This window comes from Leiobunum rupestre, chromosome 10 (genome assembly GCF_980474605.1).
Source record: "Leiobunum rupestre chromosome 10, qqLeiRupe1.1.hap1, whole genome shotgun sequence".
NCBI classification, from domain to species: Eukaryota; Metazoa; Arthropoda; class Arachnida; order Opiliones; family Sclerosomatidae; genus Leiobunum; species Leiobunum rupestre.
The window spans coordinates 9,267,219-9,281,695 of NC_143393.1; the positions used below are offsets into that span (position 1 = coordinate 9,267,219).

Below are 14,477 nucleotides of genomic sequence, written 5' to 3' on the forward strand. Positions count from 1 at the left end.
ATAGCGATATAATGTTTTTAATAATTACAGATAACATATTAAAGGCAATATACAGTCGATACTAAATGTAAACATAATTATACAGATTGTTATTATTAGTTTATATTTTAGACAAATGCTAGCTTTTTAAATAGGTATACGGTGCCGAAATTTTACTTATTAACCGGTTGTTTAAAAGCATGTTTCATGTTCCACTATATTTTGAGTAATCGTTGGAATACACTAGATGACTGTGCGAATCTGTCCATAATTGCTTTTACATCCAATTCATCTAACAATTACAAATACTCGGGCTTAGCCAAACTTTTAAAAATGTGTTAAAAATGGTTAAAATTGTTTTGAAACTGAATCCACGCTGAACCGCCAGCGCCTCGGCACCCCGACGATGTCATTGGAACTTTTTATTTTAAATAAAATATTAAGTTTTAGTTTTATTCAGTAAAAATAGAATTTAATATTGAAAGTTTTGGAACTTCTATTATACTTTGATGCTACTATAATGTTGACATATTGTTGAAGGTTTAAGGTGTCCCACTGACCAAATTTATCATGGGGCCCACCTGCCATCGGTTAGGCCCAGTCTATGGCCAGTCCGCCACTGCTACGCGGTACCTTATCTCAACTTACTCGAATTCGTTTTTTAGTGTTTTTCGGAATAGTATTTCATATTTCATTTATATTATAAATATTAAAAAAAGAATCAATATAGTTTCAAAGTTATTGATTGTTTTCATTTTGAAAAAACATGCCGTAAAACTCTTATTAAATTTAAATAAGCTTAATGTTTTTTTTTTTCAAATAATTTAATCTTTGAACTAGCGTATTGACGTGGGATCTTTAGGGGCCCCCTGACCCTCGGGGGCCCCTAGGCAAGTGCCTAGTGTGCCTAATTCTTAATCCGGCACTGATTGTACTACAGCACGACTGTCTAATGATGTACTTTCTAAGCGTGTAGATTTACATTTTTAAGACATAATTATGTCGATAGATTGTGAAAATATTATTGAAATGTTTACTGTCCGCTGTGGATGGACAAAATAAATTTTAAATGATGTCACTAATAATATGCAATGCTAAAAACTAAGAAAATTGATTACACTAGTGTTCCGATTCTCATTATCCATTATGGATTTAAGCTTACAACATCCTATGAATGGGCTTATAGTCGGGTCAACCCAATGTGGAAAGTCATTCCTGGTGGGACGTTTGATTCAACAAAAGAAGACCTGCAAATCCCCTCCTCGAGAGATGACAATGTGGTGCTATATCGAGTATCAACCGAAACTTTTGCAATCAATATTAGTTGAGTTTCACCTCTTTACTCCGTTGATAGAAAATCCTCAACGGTTCGCGGCGATTTCAATATCCCGTTCAATTTAGTCTCCAAATCGATACCCCATTTTCATAACGATTTCAATACCCCACTCAAATATTTGCCATAGAAATCTATACCCCATCAATGCCTCGTCAATACCTTATGCGAAATCATATCTGAATATAGACGAAAAAAGTTTCAAATATAGCATTTTATTTATCAAGCTATAACAACAATTTGTTATAAAACAAAAAACGGCCAGTTCATCCACCAAATAAACTTCCCGTTCCAGGGACGTGTCCATATACCAATCCCAGGTGTAATGGTATTATGGTACCGTTCCACGATTAGGCATAGTTTAGTCGTGTACGGCGCCGGCTTATATCTGCGTGAGAGATTTAGAGAGAGTTTAGTTTTAAAGAATAGATTTGGGATATTAAGAGAAAATAAATCATTATTTATTTTTACTGAATAAAAAAAGGAGAATTAATCATTACTCTGTTTTAAAAACTATTTCTGAATCTTCATCATAACCGCTTACGTCGATCAGATTCGTCCACCTAAAAATTAAAAATTAAATGAAGTACAGGTACGTTTTTTCTTTATTTTTTAATATAGTCTTAAGTTATTAGTTAATTATTTCATTATCAAAATATTATGTTATTACTTTTTTACGATTGAAAGAATTGAAATATCTTAAGACATATTACGTAAAAATTATATAAACCACATATTTTTATTTGGGTTTTAAGTAAATAGATGTGGGATATTGAAAGAAAATTGGTAAATATTTTACAAAATGATACTTACAACTTAACAACTGAAGTTTGATTCACCATTGTTTCTTAGCGGATAAATTGGCTCTGACTTATCAAATTTATGATTGATTTTAAAACTGGGGGGTATTTATATCCATTCCGAACGTCGATAAATTTCCATCTTAAACCCTTGAAACGAGTCAAACGATTGCATTTAAGACGGTAACATGGACCTGCACTTTTGAAACTAGTGATCGTTTTCTTATCTTTTTCGATAAAAAACAAATCCTAAGTAAAAAGAAACAATTGGGTTCAAGGAATAATAGAAACTGCACATTTGCTTGTTGTTCGACGTTTTGGAGGCTGGTTAAAAATAAATAAATAAATAAAAACTCGGAACTACTCCTTCCGCGTAGAGTTTGCAAGTTCTCTCCCCACTTGTTAAAGGGGTTTCCCCCCAAAGTTCTTCGGTTTCCCCTTTCCATAAAACTTGTAGAGGTTAACGGTAATAGCGAGTGTAGGGGAAAATGTGATGCGGTACGTTCAGTAGCTAGTAAACGTTAAATCAAGGTTAAGTGAAAAATAAATCAACGCTCCAGCGTTGAGAATCGTGACGTCGCCAGTTGTTGAACGGGACGCTCCAGCGTTGAGAATCGTGACGTCGCCAGTTGTTGAACGGGACGCTCCAGCGTTGAGAATCGTGACGTCGCCAGTTGTTGAACGGGACGCTCCAGCGTTGAGCATCGTGACGCCTAAATTTTCTCTTGTGCCGACATTTTTATTGATTCGGCGCTTTGACAAACGACAAAATCCAAATATAAATCAAGCTCAACGTTCTTTCAACGCTTCACTGCGACGTTGGATTTGTTGAGAATCGTGACGTCAATACCAGAGTACAAAAAGTCATTCAACAACTTTCGACGGTTTAAAGATGACTCCGTTGGCTAGTTACTGAACGTATCCATGGCGAAGATATAACCCTTATAATGGATTCTGTCGGGGCCATTTCGAAATTCTAAATGGTCGCAATCTTGAATAGCTGGACAATGATTTTGACTCCGACTTTGCAGAAGATGGCGCTTGGCAACATTAGGAGCTACGGTTCTATTTAAATGGAGCGCGCTCGTTCTCATTGAACACCACACACCCTTTTTGTTGTACCATTGTTTATGAAAATAACATCGGCGTTTAGTTAAATTAGTTCCTTGAGTTGGTGGTCCAAATTTCCATTTTGGCCACCTCGTTCATAGACTAAGGTAAATATATCTAAGGCCGATCTTGAATTCACTATAAAAAAACAACTGAGCATAGATTTTTTTATTCAATAAAAAACGATATTTAATGGGATTATAAAAATTTTATTGTACACCCGAAGTAATAAAATATTTATCAACATAAAAATGCTGATTAAATTACATTTTTCATACAAATATGTTTAAAAAACTTTTAGATTGCAAGCAAACAAATTTTAAAATAAGTGAATTGAAACTATAAAACATCTTACAGAACAGAAAACAAAATAAAACGAAATATGCACATGAAAATGTCTGAGAAGAACAGTTAATGCGCCTCTGTTTTTGTTGATTGTTTAACTTTGGTGGCAACTTTGGGCGCTAAAAGTTTTTCTACCATCGCCTTGGCATATCTTAAACGAGAAGCCAGCTGTTTGCTGCAACCCGATTGGCGAATGCCTTGCAATTTATAGGTCCTAAATTCCTTCTTCTCGTTAATATACGTAACGGCTTCCATCAAAGGACACAGAATAATCTTCGTGTGATCATTGAAGAAATTCAACTGAAAGATTTAAAAAAAAATTATTATTTCTATACAACTTTATAAAAACGCAATGAGACTTACTTGCAAAGTTCCATTAGTCAAATGTATGACAATGGCCATTCTAGTGCGGAACCATGCGCGTAAATACGGCAACCGAATGAATTCATCCCCATCTCTTGGCTGAACAGTCTCCCCAGCTTTTAGAAGATGTTCATTCATATAATCCTTGAAGTAGTTTAGTAAGGTTACTTTTTTTGTTAAAGTTTCTGGGTATTCTTGCATGGTGTGGTAATGTTCAGTCATATCCTTCTCTATGTAGTGAACGTGACTACAAATGGAGAAAATTCTTAAATACAATTTGATACTTTCCCAATTAAATGCCAAGTCACGTACAGTCCATCTTCTAGTTGAATAATTCTTGTGTTATCGTTAAATAGCACTCCTACACTGTTGTCGCACAGTTGATAACCCAGGCCATATTTATCCGTGTAGTCCACCCATTTACTCACCCAGAATACGGGAATGGAAGCGGGATCTTCAGAGTCTTCTAAAATTACACGCATTTAGATTCAAACCCACCAATAAAAGATCAGTTACTGAAAAACTACCTTCTGAAATGAGAGATTTCTCAGAAGGCTTGCTGGCAATCACTGTTTGAAGGATATTGAGCAATTCGGTGAGTTGGTAATCATTTGGCATCTCTTGAGGCACTTCTTTCTTTGGAGCCGATTTCACTGCAACTTTGGCCGCTTCAGCAACTTTGTTCAATTCTGTGAGTGGTTTGCGTGAAGGGTCAATCATGCTAACTGCATTCCATACACTGTCATCAACCCTAGGAGCGGTAGACAGACAAGAAACTGGAAGTCTTGATGGAATGTAGCCCTGAGTTATGAATTCATCTTGCAGAACATCAACCATGGAAGGTCTTTGTTTAGGATCACCCTGAAGCAACTTGCAAATCAGAGTTTTTGCACTCTTTGGTATTTTGCTTGGCACGTGGTACTCAGTTCTTTTGATCAAGGCATAAGTGTCTTTCAGGCAATTTGTTTCGAAAGGAGGTTTTCCAGCTAAGAGTGTGTACATAATGCAGCCCAGAGACCACGCATCTACTTCGTAGCTATGCCCTTTTTTATTCAATACTTCTGGAGCAATATAATTAGGTGTACCGCAAAGTGTCCTGAAAACGTATAAGATTATTAAGTCAAGCATTTAAACAAAATTTTAAAACCTTACTTCTTCCTCTCTCCATCATGCTCCAACTTCGTTGCTAAACCAAAATCCCCAATCTTTATTTCCATGTTCTCATTGAGAAACAGATTACCTAATTTCAAATCTCTGTGAATGATTTTATGTTCGTGCAAATATTGGCAACCTAAAGCAATCTGTCTAATGAAGTATCGAGTTTCCTTCTCTGATAAATATCTTCTGCGCTTATGCATTTCCATCAATGACTTTAAAAATAATTTTTGCGGTTATTTAAAGCATGACGTAATTGGTAATAATAGAACTATGTTAATAATTACACGTCTTCGGCATAGCTCAAGAATAATGTACACATTTTCTGAATCCTCAAAATACGTGTGAAAGCCAACAACATGCTTGTGATTAAGGCTTCGATGGATATCAATCTCTTGCCCAATCTAGTAATTTTTTTAATATTTAAATGAATTAACTAATGATTAGGGTTTATCGGGAAATAAGTGAAGTCACAAATCACGCACTTTCTCCTTCTGATGAGGTTTTGTTAAAATTGATTTGGCCACAATTTTCCCAGCAAATATTTCTTTGGTTTTCATGTCTTGTAGTTCGTAGCATTTTGCAAAACCTCCCTAAAAGATGCATATTAGTTTACTGGAACCATTTGAAAATTAGGCTTAATTTAAATTGGAAAGCTTAGAAAAATTTTAGCAATTCAATTATACTGGCCGATTGATAATTGGGCTATTTGAAAGCTAAAAAAGATTTTAACTACTCGTAACCGATAAATAATTAGGCTTAACCCTATTTAAATTTGAAAGCTAATACAACTCACCTTTCCCAAGAACCTTCCTTTTAAATAAGTTTTCTTGGTTTTAGGATCGATAATAATTTCATGAGTATCCGTAGACATTTTCGCTAACTTTAACTACCAATTAATTTATTTCAACTACTTTTTCTCCACAGTGTCACACCCGAATAATATCAACCATTCAAAAGAGACTCTCAACGAAAACTGATGTTACCCAACTTTCGGCTTCACAAAAGATTTGAATTTGGATTCGTCTCTTGTGATTGGTTGATTTTTCAAAACAACGTGACTAAAAAAGTAACGGTCACCTAGGGTGCGTCAAAATTCTAAAAAGGAATTCTTCTGGTAACTAGTGAGAAGAGTTCTTCAGGATAATTTTATCACGGCGAGAGCTCGCTAAAAAGGGTCAAATACTCAAATGATAATTCGTTCTTCTCAAAATGGTAGCTAACGGGGAAGCCCTAGAACCAAGTCAAGGTTCCTAGAAAAATCTAGAAACAAGGGGCACGTCAAAATTCCAAGGATTCTTCCCTTGATAGTGAGAATTCTCACTTCTCAAAATTTTGACGGTCATTCTCACAGGAGGTGACGTAATATCTTCTCACGAGTTCTCTTGAGAAGAGTGAGAATGCCTCCGAGCATTCTCACTCGGTCAAATTACAAATAAAAATGGCAGCTAATTTTCTAATAAGTTTACTTGAAAATAAACATTATGATATTTTGGTGGAAGAAAATTAATTTCAGAGAATATAGAATGGTTAGTTAATTTCCTATGAAACCTTTCCTTTCAAATTATAAATAAAATCTTTCCTTCCTTCATATATTGTCGTGAAATCGTCTAAAAATAATATTTATTGTCAAAGGCTTAAGAGATTACGTCACTTCCTGTGAGAGAGGACCGTCAATTTTGATTTTTTAGAAGGGAAGAATCTTTAGAATTTTGATACAGCCCAGGATTAAAAATAAATAAATGACTTATGAGGTACTAAACATAGTCTGTCTGTTTTGCCCTGTTGAAGACAAAAAAGCCGTCACAGCAACCTACTGGAGGAGATTTTGATTGAAAAAATTCAGAAAGCTCGTAAACGACGATTTAATTTTAGTTTTTACTATACTTATATACAACTTGAATACAAGTGGTAGTTTAAAAAATTACCAAGAATTGATTTGTACATTATGCACTAACTTGTACATTATTACAAATCCATTCTTGTTGACATAATGACCAGTTTCATTAGCTTGTCAAAGGACCATATAGCAGACGCAGTGTCTTTTTTTGAATAATGGAAAGCAATCAGTGGCGTAGCCAGGGGGGCGCAAGAGACACGCCCTCCCTCCTAAATCCTGTCTACGCCACTGAAAGTTATATCTATTTTAAACAGCTTTCTAAAATAATATATTTATTATTATTATTCTATTTGGGAAAATATTTGCGAACTAGCAGTACACATTCACTACATCTTTATAAAAACTAGTACAAGAAATATACTTTGCACAAATGGGAACTATTAAAATATAATTATATAGCTCTTTCAATAGGTCTATAGTTATCGACTTACAGTATTTACATTGAATACTGTTTAAAAACAACTAAAATGAGCATAAATATATATAGTTCTAAAGAAAGGAGATAGGAATTTACTTTAACCACGCAGCAGTCTTACACACCCTCAATTCATAGGGGCTAAATGCATAGCGTAAAATCCATAATTTTTTACAATATCTGAACTAAATTCACTTTTTTTAAAATACTTTCACGCTTAAAAATACTCAAAATGTTCTTTCACTACAACTTCAGTCAAATCAGTTACGTCTGTATAAGCAATTGTAAAACTCTTTTGAGCAAAATTTGAAATTAATTTCATTCATGATATGCAATTTGTTAAAATAACAGGCTACCAAACAAAAGCTGTCAGTAGAAAAAAAAACAATCCAAAAAAGGTGCATTTGATATCTAAATTATTGCTTTGTTGTAATTTTAGTCTTAAATAGAAATATATCTTGTAAAAAATCTAAACTATATCATTAATAAAAACTCTTAACAAACCTCTTTAACAAAAAAAAATGTGGCAAATTTTGAACACTTATAAACAATACAATCGTTAATAATTTCATAATACGCTTGACTAACTGATTAAAATGCTAAAGAAAGATATTTTTGTACTTAAGGCTGCGAACTAACCATTTACAAATCACACTCAATTTATGTGGAAAAGGTTAGTTCTCACATCCCCAAGTAAAGGCTCAAAAATGCATTATTTTAAAAAAACTACAATTTAAAACCCAAACTACACACATTTAATAAAGCACACTTTTGTATATAATATTTGAGCGAGCTTTTTCGGAAAAAAAAACTGTTACAATTTTGGATCCAAATCTTAAATATTGGCAGATTGCTAAATTTAGCAATTATAGCACTATTTATTACAGATTGTACTGTAGCATTAATCCAAGCAACTACTGGTAGAAATACCAATTTTTGTACACATATGCCGATACATAGCACCGATAAACCAAAAATTGCTTAGAAATTGTGACCATAAACTAAAAAATATGTATTTTATTAAAATTATAGATCCAAAATCGTGGTTACTATAAAAGCTTGGCAAAGTTTTTATGGGATATATCAAAAGCATTAAAATATTTATAATGGGTTTTGCCACTTATCCAAACCTAGTCAATATTTACAGGAATACTATGATACAAATAGGTACATGTATATCTTTTGTAGTAATATGTATAATATATGAAATATATAAATGATAAAATACCCTACAACGTTTCATTTTCTTTTGAAACACTTGGTCAAAACAACTCGATAATCTCCCATTCCTCTCATTCCGTTAGGAATATTTAAAGACTAACAGTTAATAATACATTGTTTAAGAAAAAAGCACCAAAATTAAACAACCATAGTTTAAAAATTTTGACTTTGAAGTTATTTTTTATATTTTTACATTTCGTCAAGTCACCAAGACTTTATCACTCTTTTTACACTAAGAGGGGGAGGGAAATGGACCTCAAATAAAGGATATATGTATATCTCACTGATCAGACTTCTTCTTATTGGCAGAATTGGCATTTCCTCCTCCCCGAGGCTTTATAGACTCTGAAATCTGCCACATAGCTTCCTCGCACAAATATTCGTCAAAATTATTAAAAAACATTAGGATATGTTCGTCTTTTTTAAAATTGTATTGACTGAAATTGAGTAAGAATGTATATAAATTACCAACAAAACAATCTCAAGTTAGAAAAATATTTACCAGTTATGGAAGCGCCTCATATTTTCCAATATATTGAACTGTTGCCATCGTTTAGAGAAATTTATGCTTCCACAAGGCAAAGTATTATTGTTGCCAATGTGAACAAAAGTTAAATCTTGTAGGATTAAACCACTATTCACCAAACAATCAATTAGTTAAACTTCGATTTTAGTTTTTTATAATAGTAATATTTACATATATGGGATACAGGGTGCCTCCGTTTCTGCTAGAGCCTGTCGATAAGCTCTGAAGGATGAAGAACTGTCTATCAGTGCGCAGTATTCTTTTAATCCCTATAATTTGATAAAAGGAAATTAAAATTAACAATCTATAATTAGCTTTAACTCAACCATTTAAAAAAACCTCAGTAATGTTTCGTTGCCATTCCAGCCTTCGAATGGGAGCGGAGTCTAGGGCAGATAAGATGGCCAAATAGGAATTGAAATTGTTTAACTTCCTCAAATGTTTCATGATCTTGATAAATTTCACTACATAGCGTTCACGATCTTTGGCTTCGTCACGTTCTAAAATCCTTGATCGTGCCCTAAAAAAAAATCAAAATAAATCAAAAAGAATTCAACCATGGTCAAAATTAATGTGAAACACTTACCAGTAAGACATTTTATTAAAATGCTCCGTAAAAGTGGTTAAATTTGGACTAAGCTCTTCCTTTTGTTCTTGGGCCCAAAGTAACAACTCGGGAATCTGAAGAAAATCAAAATTTATAACAAATATACAATCATCGATTTTTTTAAAAAAGGTTTATTATTTTGCCTCAATTTTTTGAAAGAGATTTGCATCAAGCAGAGTCATTTGTTCCGCCAAATGCTCAGATTTGAAATCGACCAAAAGTCCCTGGTGCGTTGTGACTCCTAAAGAAGATAGAAGGGGCGACGCAAGCATGGCTTTATTCTTAGCTTCACATTTTTCAATGACCCTCTGCCTCAGAGCCTTAGCGACGCTTAACTCTCCATGACTAACTAATTGGAAGATGAAGTCCATCAGATTTCGCAATAAGCTCTCCGACAAGTCTCCCAAACTGAAAATTACTTTAATTAGGTCCAAAACATTGCTATTTCTAATAAAAAGTTAATGGAAACTCACCATAAGTCATCGACAACTCTGACCAGCAGAGCAAAAGCGTTCCTAGCGGCTCGTTGCCTCATGTCCGAAAGATGAATAAAGCGATTGTATCGATACAGGAGTTTTTGAATCAAATCTTCTGGACTGACAAAAGTTCTATAGGTAGTTAAAAACGCTTCTTGGAAAGAAAAATCTGAAAATGATAATTTATTGCAAATTAGGAAAGTCACTGCGGAAGACAGTTTTAGTTTTACCATTTTTAGGTGGATTAGCAGCGTGAATAACTAGTGAATCGGTTGAGCCCCCTCTTACATCAGGACCATCCTCTTCCTAAAAGTGTAGCAATGAAATTAGCATTTTATAAACTAAATAGCGAGGGTTTAAAAGAAACTTACAGGTTTTTTGAGTATCAAATGATGTGTTACGTCCAATTCATCAAGGGGACCTTGTTCCACCAACTCTTGGCTTTCTTTACTCCAAAACTGGGACTCTGAAGAAGGCACCGCGATTGGAGATAGCTGAACGTAATCTGATTGTGGTGGGGCTTGCGGTTGTAGAGGTTGAGATGCTGTTGGACTGGGTTGGCTCGGTTCTTCTACTGGGGCAATAATTGCCGGAAGTTCATTTATTTTACCGCCACTAGCCTAAGGTAAATAAAGAAGTATTAAATACAAATTAAATGTATGAAATTGTAAAAAAAAGGGGGCTCACTCTATTCTTTTTTGGTGGTAATGCGGGCGGAGTTACGGGAGTCACAGCCTTGTTTAATTCACCTGGCTGCCTCGTGTCATCTTCCAGACTAGTGTTAAAATTTCCGGCACTACTTGCGCTTAAACAAAGCATGCTCTGATCACCCCAACTACCCTGGCTACTCCGGCTCTCTGAGAAAACTGAAGAATCATCGGAACTTGACACAAAACCAGCACTGCCTGGTTCGCGGTTACCCCCCATACTAACTCCGCTAATACTTTGGAAAGAGTTAGACTGTTGATATTGCTGTTGCATAAAGGCCAATCCCGTTTGTTGCCACTGAGCTTGAATAACTTTATTGTACGTGTGCATGGAATGACGGTAGAATTCCCCATCTGCCGGCTGAGAACTGCCAAACATCTCCATGTAGGCCATGACTGAAAAAACAAAACAAGCATTAGAGCCAGTTTCAAATGTGAGCATTACTAAATTCAACTTTTTTAACCTGGTTTTTTCTTTGGAGGTAATGGGGGCCGCGAATCATCCAAAATATTACAGCTACCAGAATGAAGACTCCTCTGTTGCTGTTGTTGTTCCTGGGCATACCTCCAACATAAGGTATTGCCAGACTGACTGGTCGCACCTCCGTTTGCTAGTAAACATGATGAAACGGAGGTAGAAAAACAACCTGTGTAGTTGAACATGGATTGAGAATGTGTCAGATTCCCACAACGAGAACCATCTCTGTCTACTGAACAATGGCCATTTGAACTCTCACTAGGAAGGTTAATCTATTCACCGAAAAATTATTAGCCAATAAAATTATCTAAAATAATAAAATACTGACCTCTGGTACAAGGTTATCATATTGAGACGGTGTTCTATTCCTGCTTGTCCTTTGTTTAACGGGTAAAGCGGGAGGAGGCGAAGAGGGAGAAGTGTTGCTAAATATTTCATCCGTACTCGTATCAAGAGAAGCACTCTGCATCCTCTGCAATAAATTATCACTACTATTGTTGCCTCCTATGAGACTAGTAAAAGTCTGTTGAGAGCCCGAGGACTATAAAAGGGTTAAATGGAATTATCATAATATTGAAAGCTTACTTCTAAAATAAATTTAATTATACCTGAGTTACTTTCCGTGATGAGTATGAGGTGCTCGAGTAACTGATGGTTTTGGAGCCACTATCAATGACATCCATGGTTTTGAAAGAAGCTGATGTAATATTCATCATTTCATTCTGAAATTTTGTTCTGTGATGAAAACCACTGGTTGCGGGACTCTTCATCAGGAGCAAGTCATCGGCCGAATGATTCAAGTTTGATTCCATTGATGCTTCGTGATTTGCAAATGGTTCTTGAAAACCATTCGCTATCCAGTCAAGGCCATGTTCTGCGTGAGGATTGCGGGTAATTTCTGGGAAGAAAGTGTTCAAGGAAGCTAAACACGCTGCGCCATTTCTAGTCATTATGGGAGGATTTGCTGAATCCAGGCTTGTATTACAGAAATTAGACGTAACCGAATGACACTGGGTCGCTTTCAAACTTCGATCACCAGAACTCCCCAAGCGTTTTTTGGGTGGAAGAGGAGGAGCTGCGGAATCAACACTGTGACTGTAACCAAAAAGAGTAACATTTAAAACCAGACTTGAAAAACTCTAAGGTGGACAAATATTAAAACAATATTAACCTAGAATTGAGAGGATTCCGTTCGGAAGGTAAAGGGGGCTTAGGAGGAGCAGCAGCTTTGTCCAAGAATGTAGGACTAAATTCTCCATTTCTATTTGAAGGATGCGTGCTGTTTAAGATGCTGTCGGAAGAGTTTGAATGATGTAGGGAAGATTTGGCATGAGTGTTGCGATGAGGCAAGGAGGAATTGTGACCGGAATTTGGTTGAAAGTTGTTGGGTTCTACAGGGAAGATTGTTTGTTCCAAAATCTCTTTTTCTCTGGGTGTTAAAGGAATATCAGGCAATGAGCTATTGGAACAAGTGATAATATCTTTATCGTATTTTTCATAAAATAGTCAAGAGCTAAATCAGACATACTTGTCTGGTTTGGGGCCATAAACACCATTTTGAGCAGCACCATTTGAGCTGCGAATATTTTCCTTAAGAACATTTGGCTGTTTCTCCATCGACAGTTTCACAAGAATCTTAACTGCTTCTTGAACAGCATTAACTACATCAGCCATATTTTCTTTATTAGAGACAGTACTCTGACGGAGAAATATTTCATCCGCCCATCTGATTAATTCTGCCAAGCTTTGAAAAACCTGATTCGTAGCAGCTTTCATTTCCGGACTACAATAATACATTAATTACATAAGAAAAAGTCACATCAAATTTAAGGTGTCTCATCATAGAAACTTACTTTTGATCTTTAATAGCTGGTGAGCAACTACTAAGAGTGTTATAAATAGCGAATACAGTTTCTAAAGCCACAGTAGCCGAACCTGACAACATTTCAAGCTTATCTTTCTTAATTACATCTTGTAAATATGTCAAGCTCTTTGTTAGCTGATTCACGTGATTAAAAACACAGTTCACATCCTATATAATAATAGAGTATCATGTATAAAAATGTATATTAAATGGTTAGCACATTCTCACCTTGTTCTTTTTACCATCAACTTCATCACCAATATGTTTATGAGCACCTTTATGTTTTCCTGACTGTTCGGACTGGGTATGGTGATGACCTTTTTGAGGTGAGCTTGAGCAGGGCATATTAGGACCTCTAATTTGGCTGATTTTTCCAAAAAAATCTTCCTTAAATGATCTGGCTCTACGTGCCAATCTGCCCCCGCGAGGGTGAGAGTCTACCAATTTTGTAGTAGTTTGTATTAAACTACAATACTTTAAATGAAACTGATTTGACTAAAAAGATGCTTACCAGATTTGTCACCTTTTGAAGACATTATAAGGTCCAAAGTTATTTTCAAGTAACGATACTCTAAAAGATCAATTCAAATCAACGTATAAGAAACTACTTAGAACCAATTACTTCTCAAGTAAAGAATTAAGTAACAGCTAATAAACATTGGAACAAGGCTTAAGACTATCAATATTGTTAAGCACTTACAAGGCTAAACATTACATTTCTTCCTTAATGCTTGGATACTCATTGTTATTCGAGGACGTTCGTATAACTACAAACTATTTCGCAACTTAATTTCATTATCGTTAATTACATTTACGTGGGTTAAAAGTCGAGGACAAACTTTGGGCGTCATGATTCATTTTCCGATTTTCTATGGCCGTCTGACGTCCGACAACGACGCATTCGCCATCTAGGGCGCTTATCGTGTAACCGAAACTAACAAAGGCGGAAAATTCAAATTACTGTTTACGATAAATTATTAAAACGTCCATTAAATTACTCAATTAATAAAGTTAGTAAATAAGCTAAAGAGAACATTAATTAACGAGAATGGCTTTATTTTGTTAATAAGTGGTAAAATTTTAAAAAAAATAAGAATAATATCCTCGAATCTAGTAAAACTGCATTGTTTAGATAGGCGTTAACATTTTGAAAGAGCGAAAAAATAAACGGTTTAATAACTTCAAAAAAAGGAAGTTC

General features: G+C 35.1%; 2 protein-coding genes and 1 long non-coding RNA gene across 4 annotated transcripts; all 3 read right to left on the bottom strand.

Annotated features, from left to right (window-relative positions):
* Window positions 1-1,544: 1,544 nt before the first annotated feature.
* On the bottom strand, window positions 1,545-2,222 carry LOC149923577 (uncharacterized). The gene is made up of 3 exons (XR_016476824.1): window positions 2,126-2,222; window positions 1,813-1,875; window positions 1,545-1,700 (listed from the first exon to the last, which is right to left on the bottom strand). It is a non-coding gene; the product is annotated as an uncharacterized LOC149923577 (long non-coding RNA).
* Window positions 2,223-3,431: 1,209 nt separating this feature from the next.
* LOC149923578 (serine/threonine-protein kinase PLK1-like) lies at window positions 3,432-6,082 on the bottom strand. Its single transcript, XM_090160534.1, has 8 exons — window positions 5,882-6,082; window positions 5,571-5,678; window positions 5,373-5,489; window positions 5,083-5,300; window positions 4,458-5,026; window positions 4,243-4,396; window positions 3,931-4,177; window positions 3,432-3,867 (listed from the first exon to the last, which is right to left on the bottom strand). Exons 1-8 carry the CDS (start codon window positions 5,957-5,959, stop codon window positions 3,634-3,636), a joined length of 1,725 nt encoding a protein of 574 aa, XP_090016660.1. The 5' UTR covers window positions 5,960-6,082; the 3' UTR covers window positions 3,432-3,633.
* Window positions 6,083-6,934: 852 nt separating this feature from the next.
* LOC149923579 (guanine nucleotide-releasing factor 2-like) lies at window positions 6,935-14,168 on the bottom strand. Of its 2 annotated transcripts, none has more exons than XM_090159639.1 (19): window positions 13,980-14,168; window positions 13,791-13,850; window positions 13,508-13,716; window positions 13,269-13,447; window positions 12,944-13,198; window positions 12,587-12,844; window positions 12,024-12,510; window positions 11,744-11,956; window positions 11,402-11,687; window positions 10,918-11,333; window positions 10,602-10,850; window positions 10,461-10,536; window positions 10,228-10,399; window positions 9,898-10,162; window positions 9,734-9,828; window positions 9,487-9,667; window positions 9,319-9,416; window positions 9,124-9,255; window positions 6,935-9,058 (listed from the first exon to the last, which is right to left on the bottom strand). In XM_090159639.1, exons 2-19 carry the CDS (start codon window positions 13,813-13,815, stop codon window positions 8,902-8,904), a joined length of 3,753 nt encoding a protein of 1,250 aa, XP_090015765.1. In that variant the 5' UTR covers window positions 13,816-13,850; window positions 13,980-14,168; the 3' UTR covers window positions 6,935-8,901. The 2 variants fall into 2 exon arrangements, with proteins under 2 accessions (XP_090015765.1, XP_090015764.1); XM_090159638.1 differs by having other exon boundaries at window positions 12,587-12,874; window positions 13,980-14,167.
* Window positions 14,169-14,477: the final 309 nt, after the last annotated feature.

Bases quoted from the DNA above. Each gene is read 5' to 3' on its own strand.
- LOC149923579 (XM_090159638.1), bottom strand. From the start codon at position 13,815: ATGTCTTCAAAAGGTGACAAATCTG. The intron at 13,448-13,507 runs GTGAGAATGTGC...ATTATTATATAG, and splicing joins TTGATGGTAAAAAGAACAAG to GATGTGAACTGTGTTTTTAA. The intron at 9,256-9,318 runs GTAAATATTACT...TTTGGTGAATAG, and splicing joins GCACCCTGTATCCCATATAT to TGGTTTAATCCTACAAGATT.
- LOC149923578 (XM_090160534.1), bottom strand. From the start codon at position 5,959: ATGTCTACGGATACTCATGAAATTATTATCGATCCTAAAACCAAGAAA. The intron at 5,679-5,881 runs GTGAGTTGTATT...TGCATCTTTTAG, and splicing joins AAGGAAGGTTCTTGGGAAAG to GGAGGTTTTGCAAAATGCTA. The intron at 5,490-5,570 runs GTGCGTGATTTG...AAAAATTACTAG, and splicing joins AACCTCATCAGAAGGAGAAA to ATTGGGCAAGAGATTGATAT.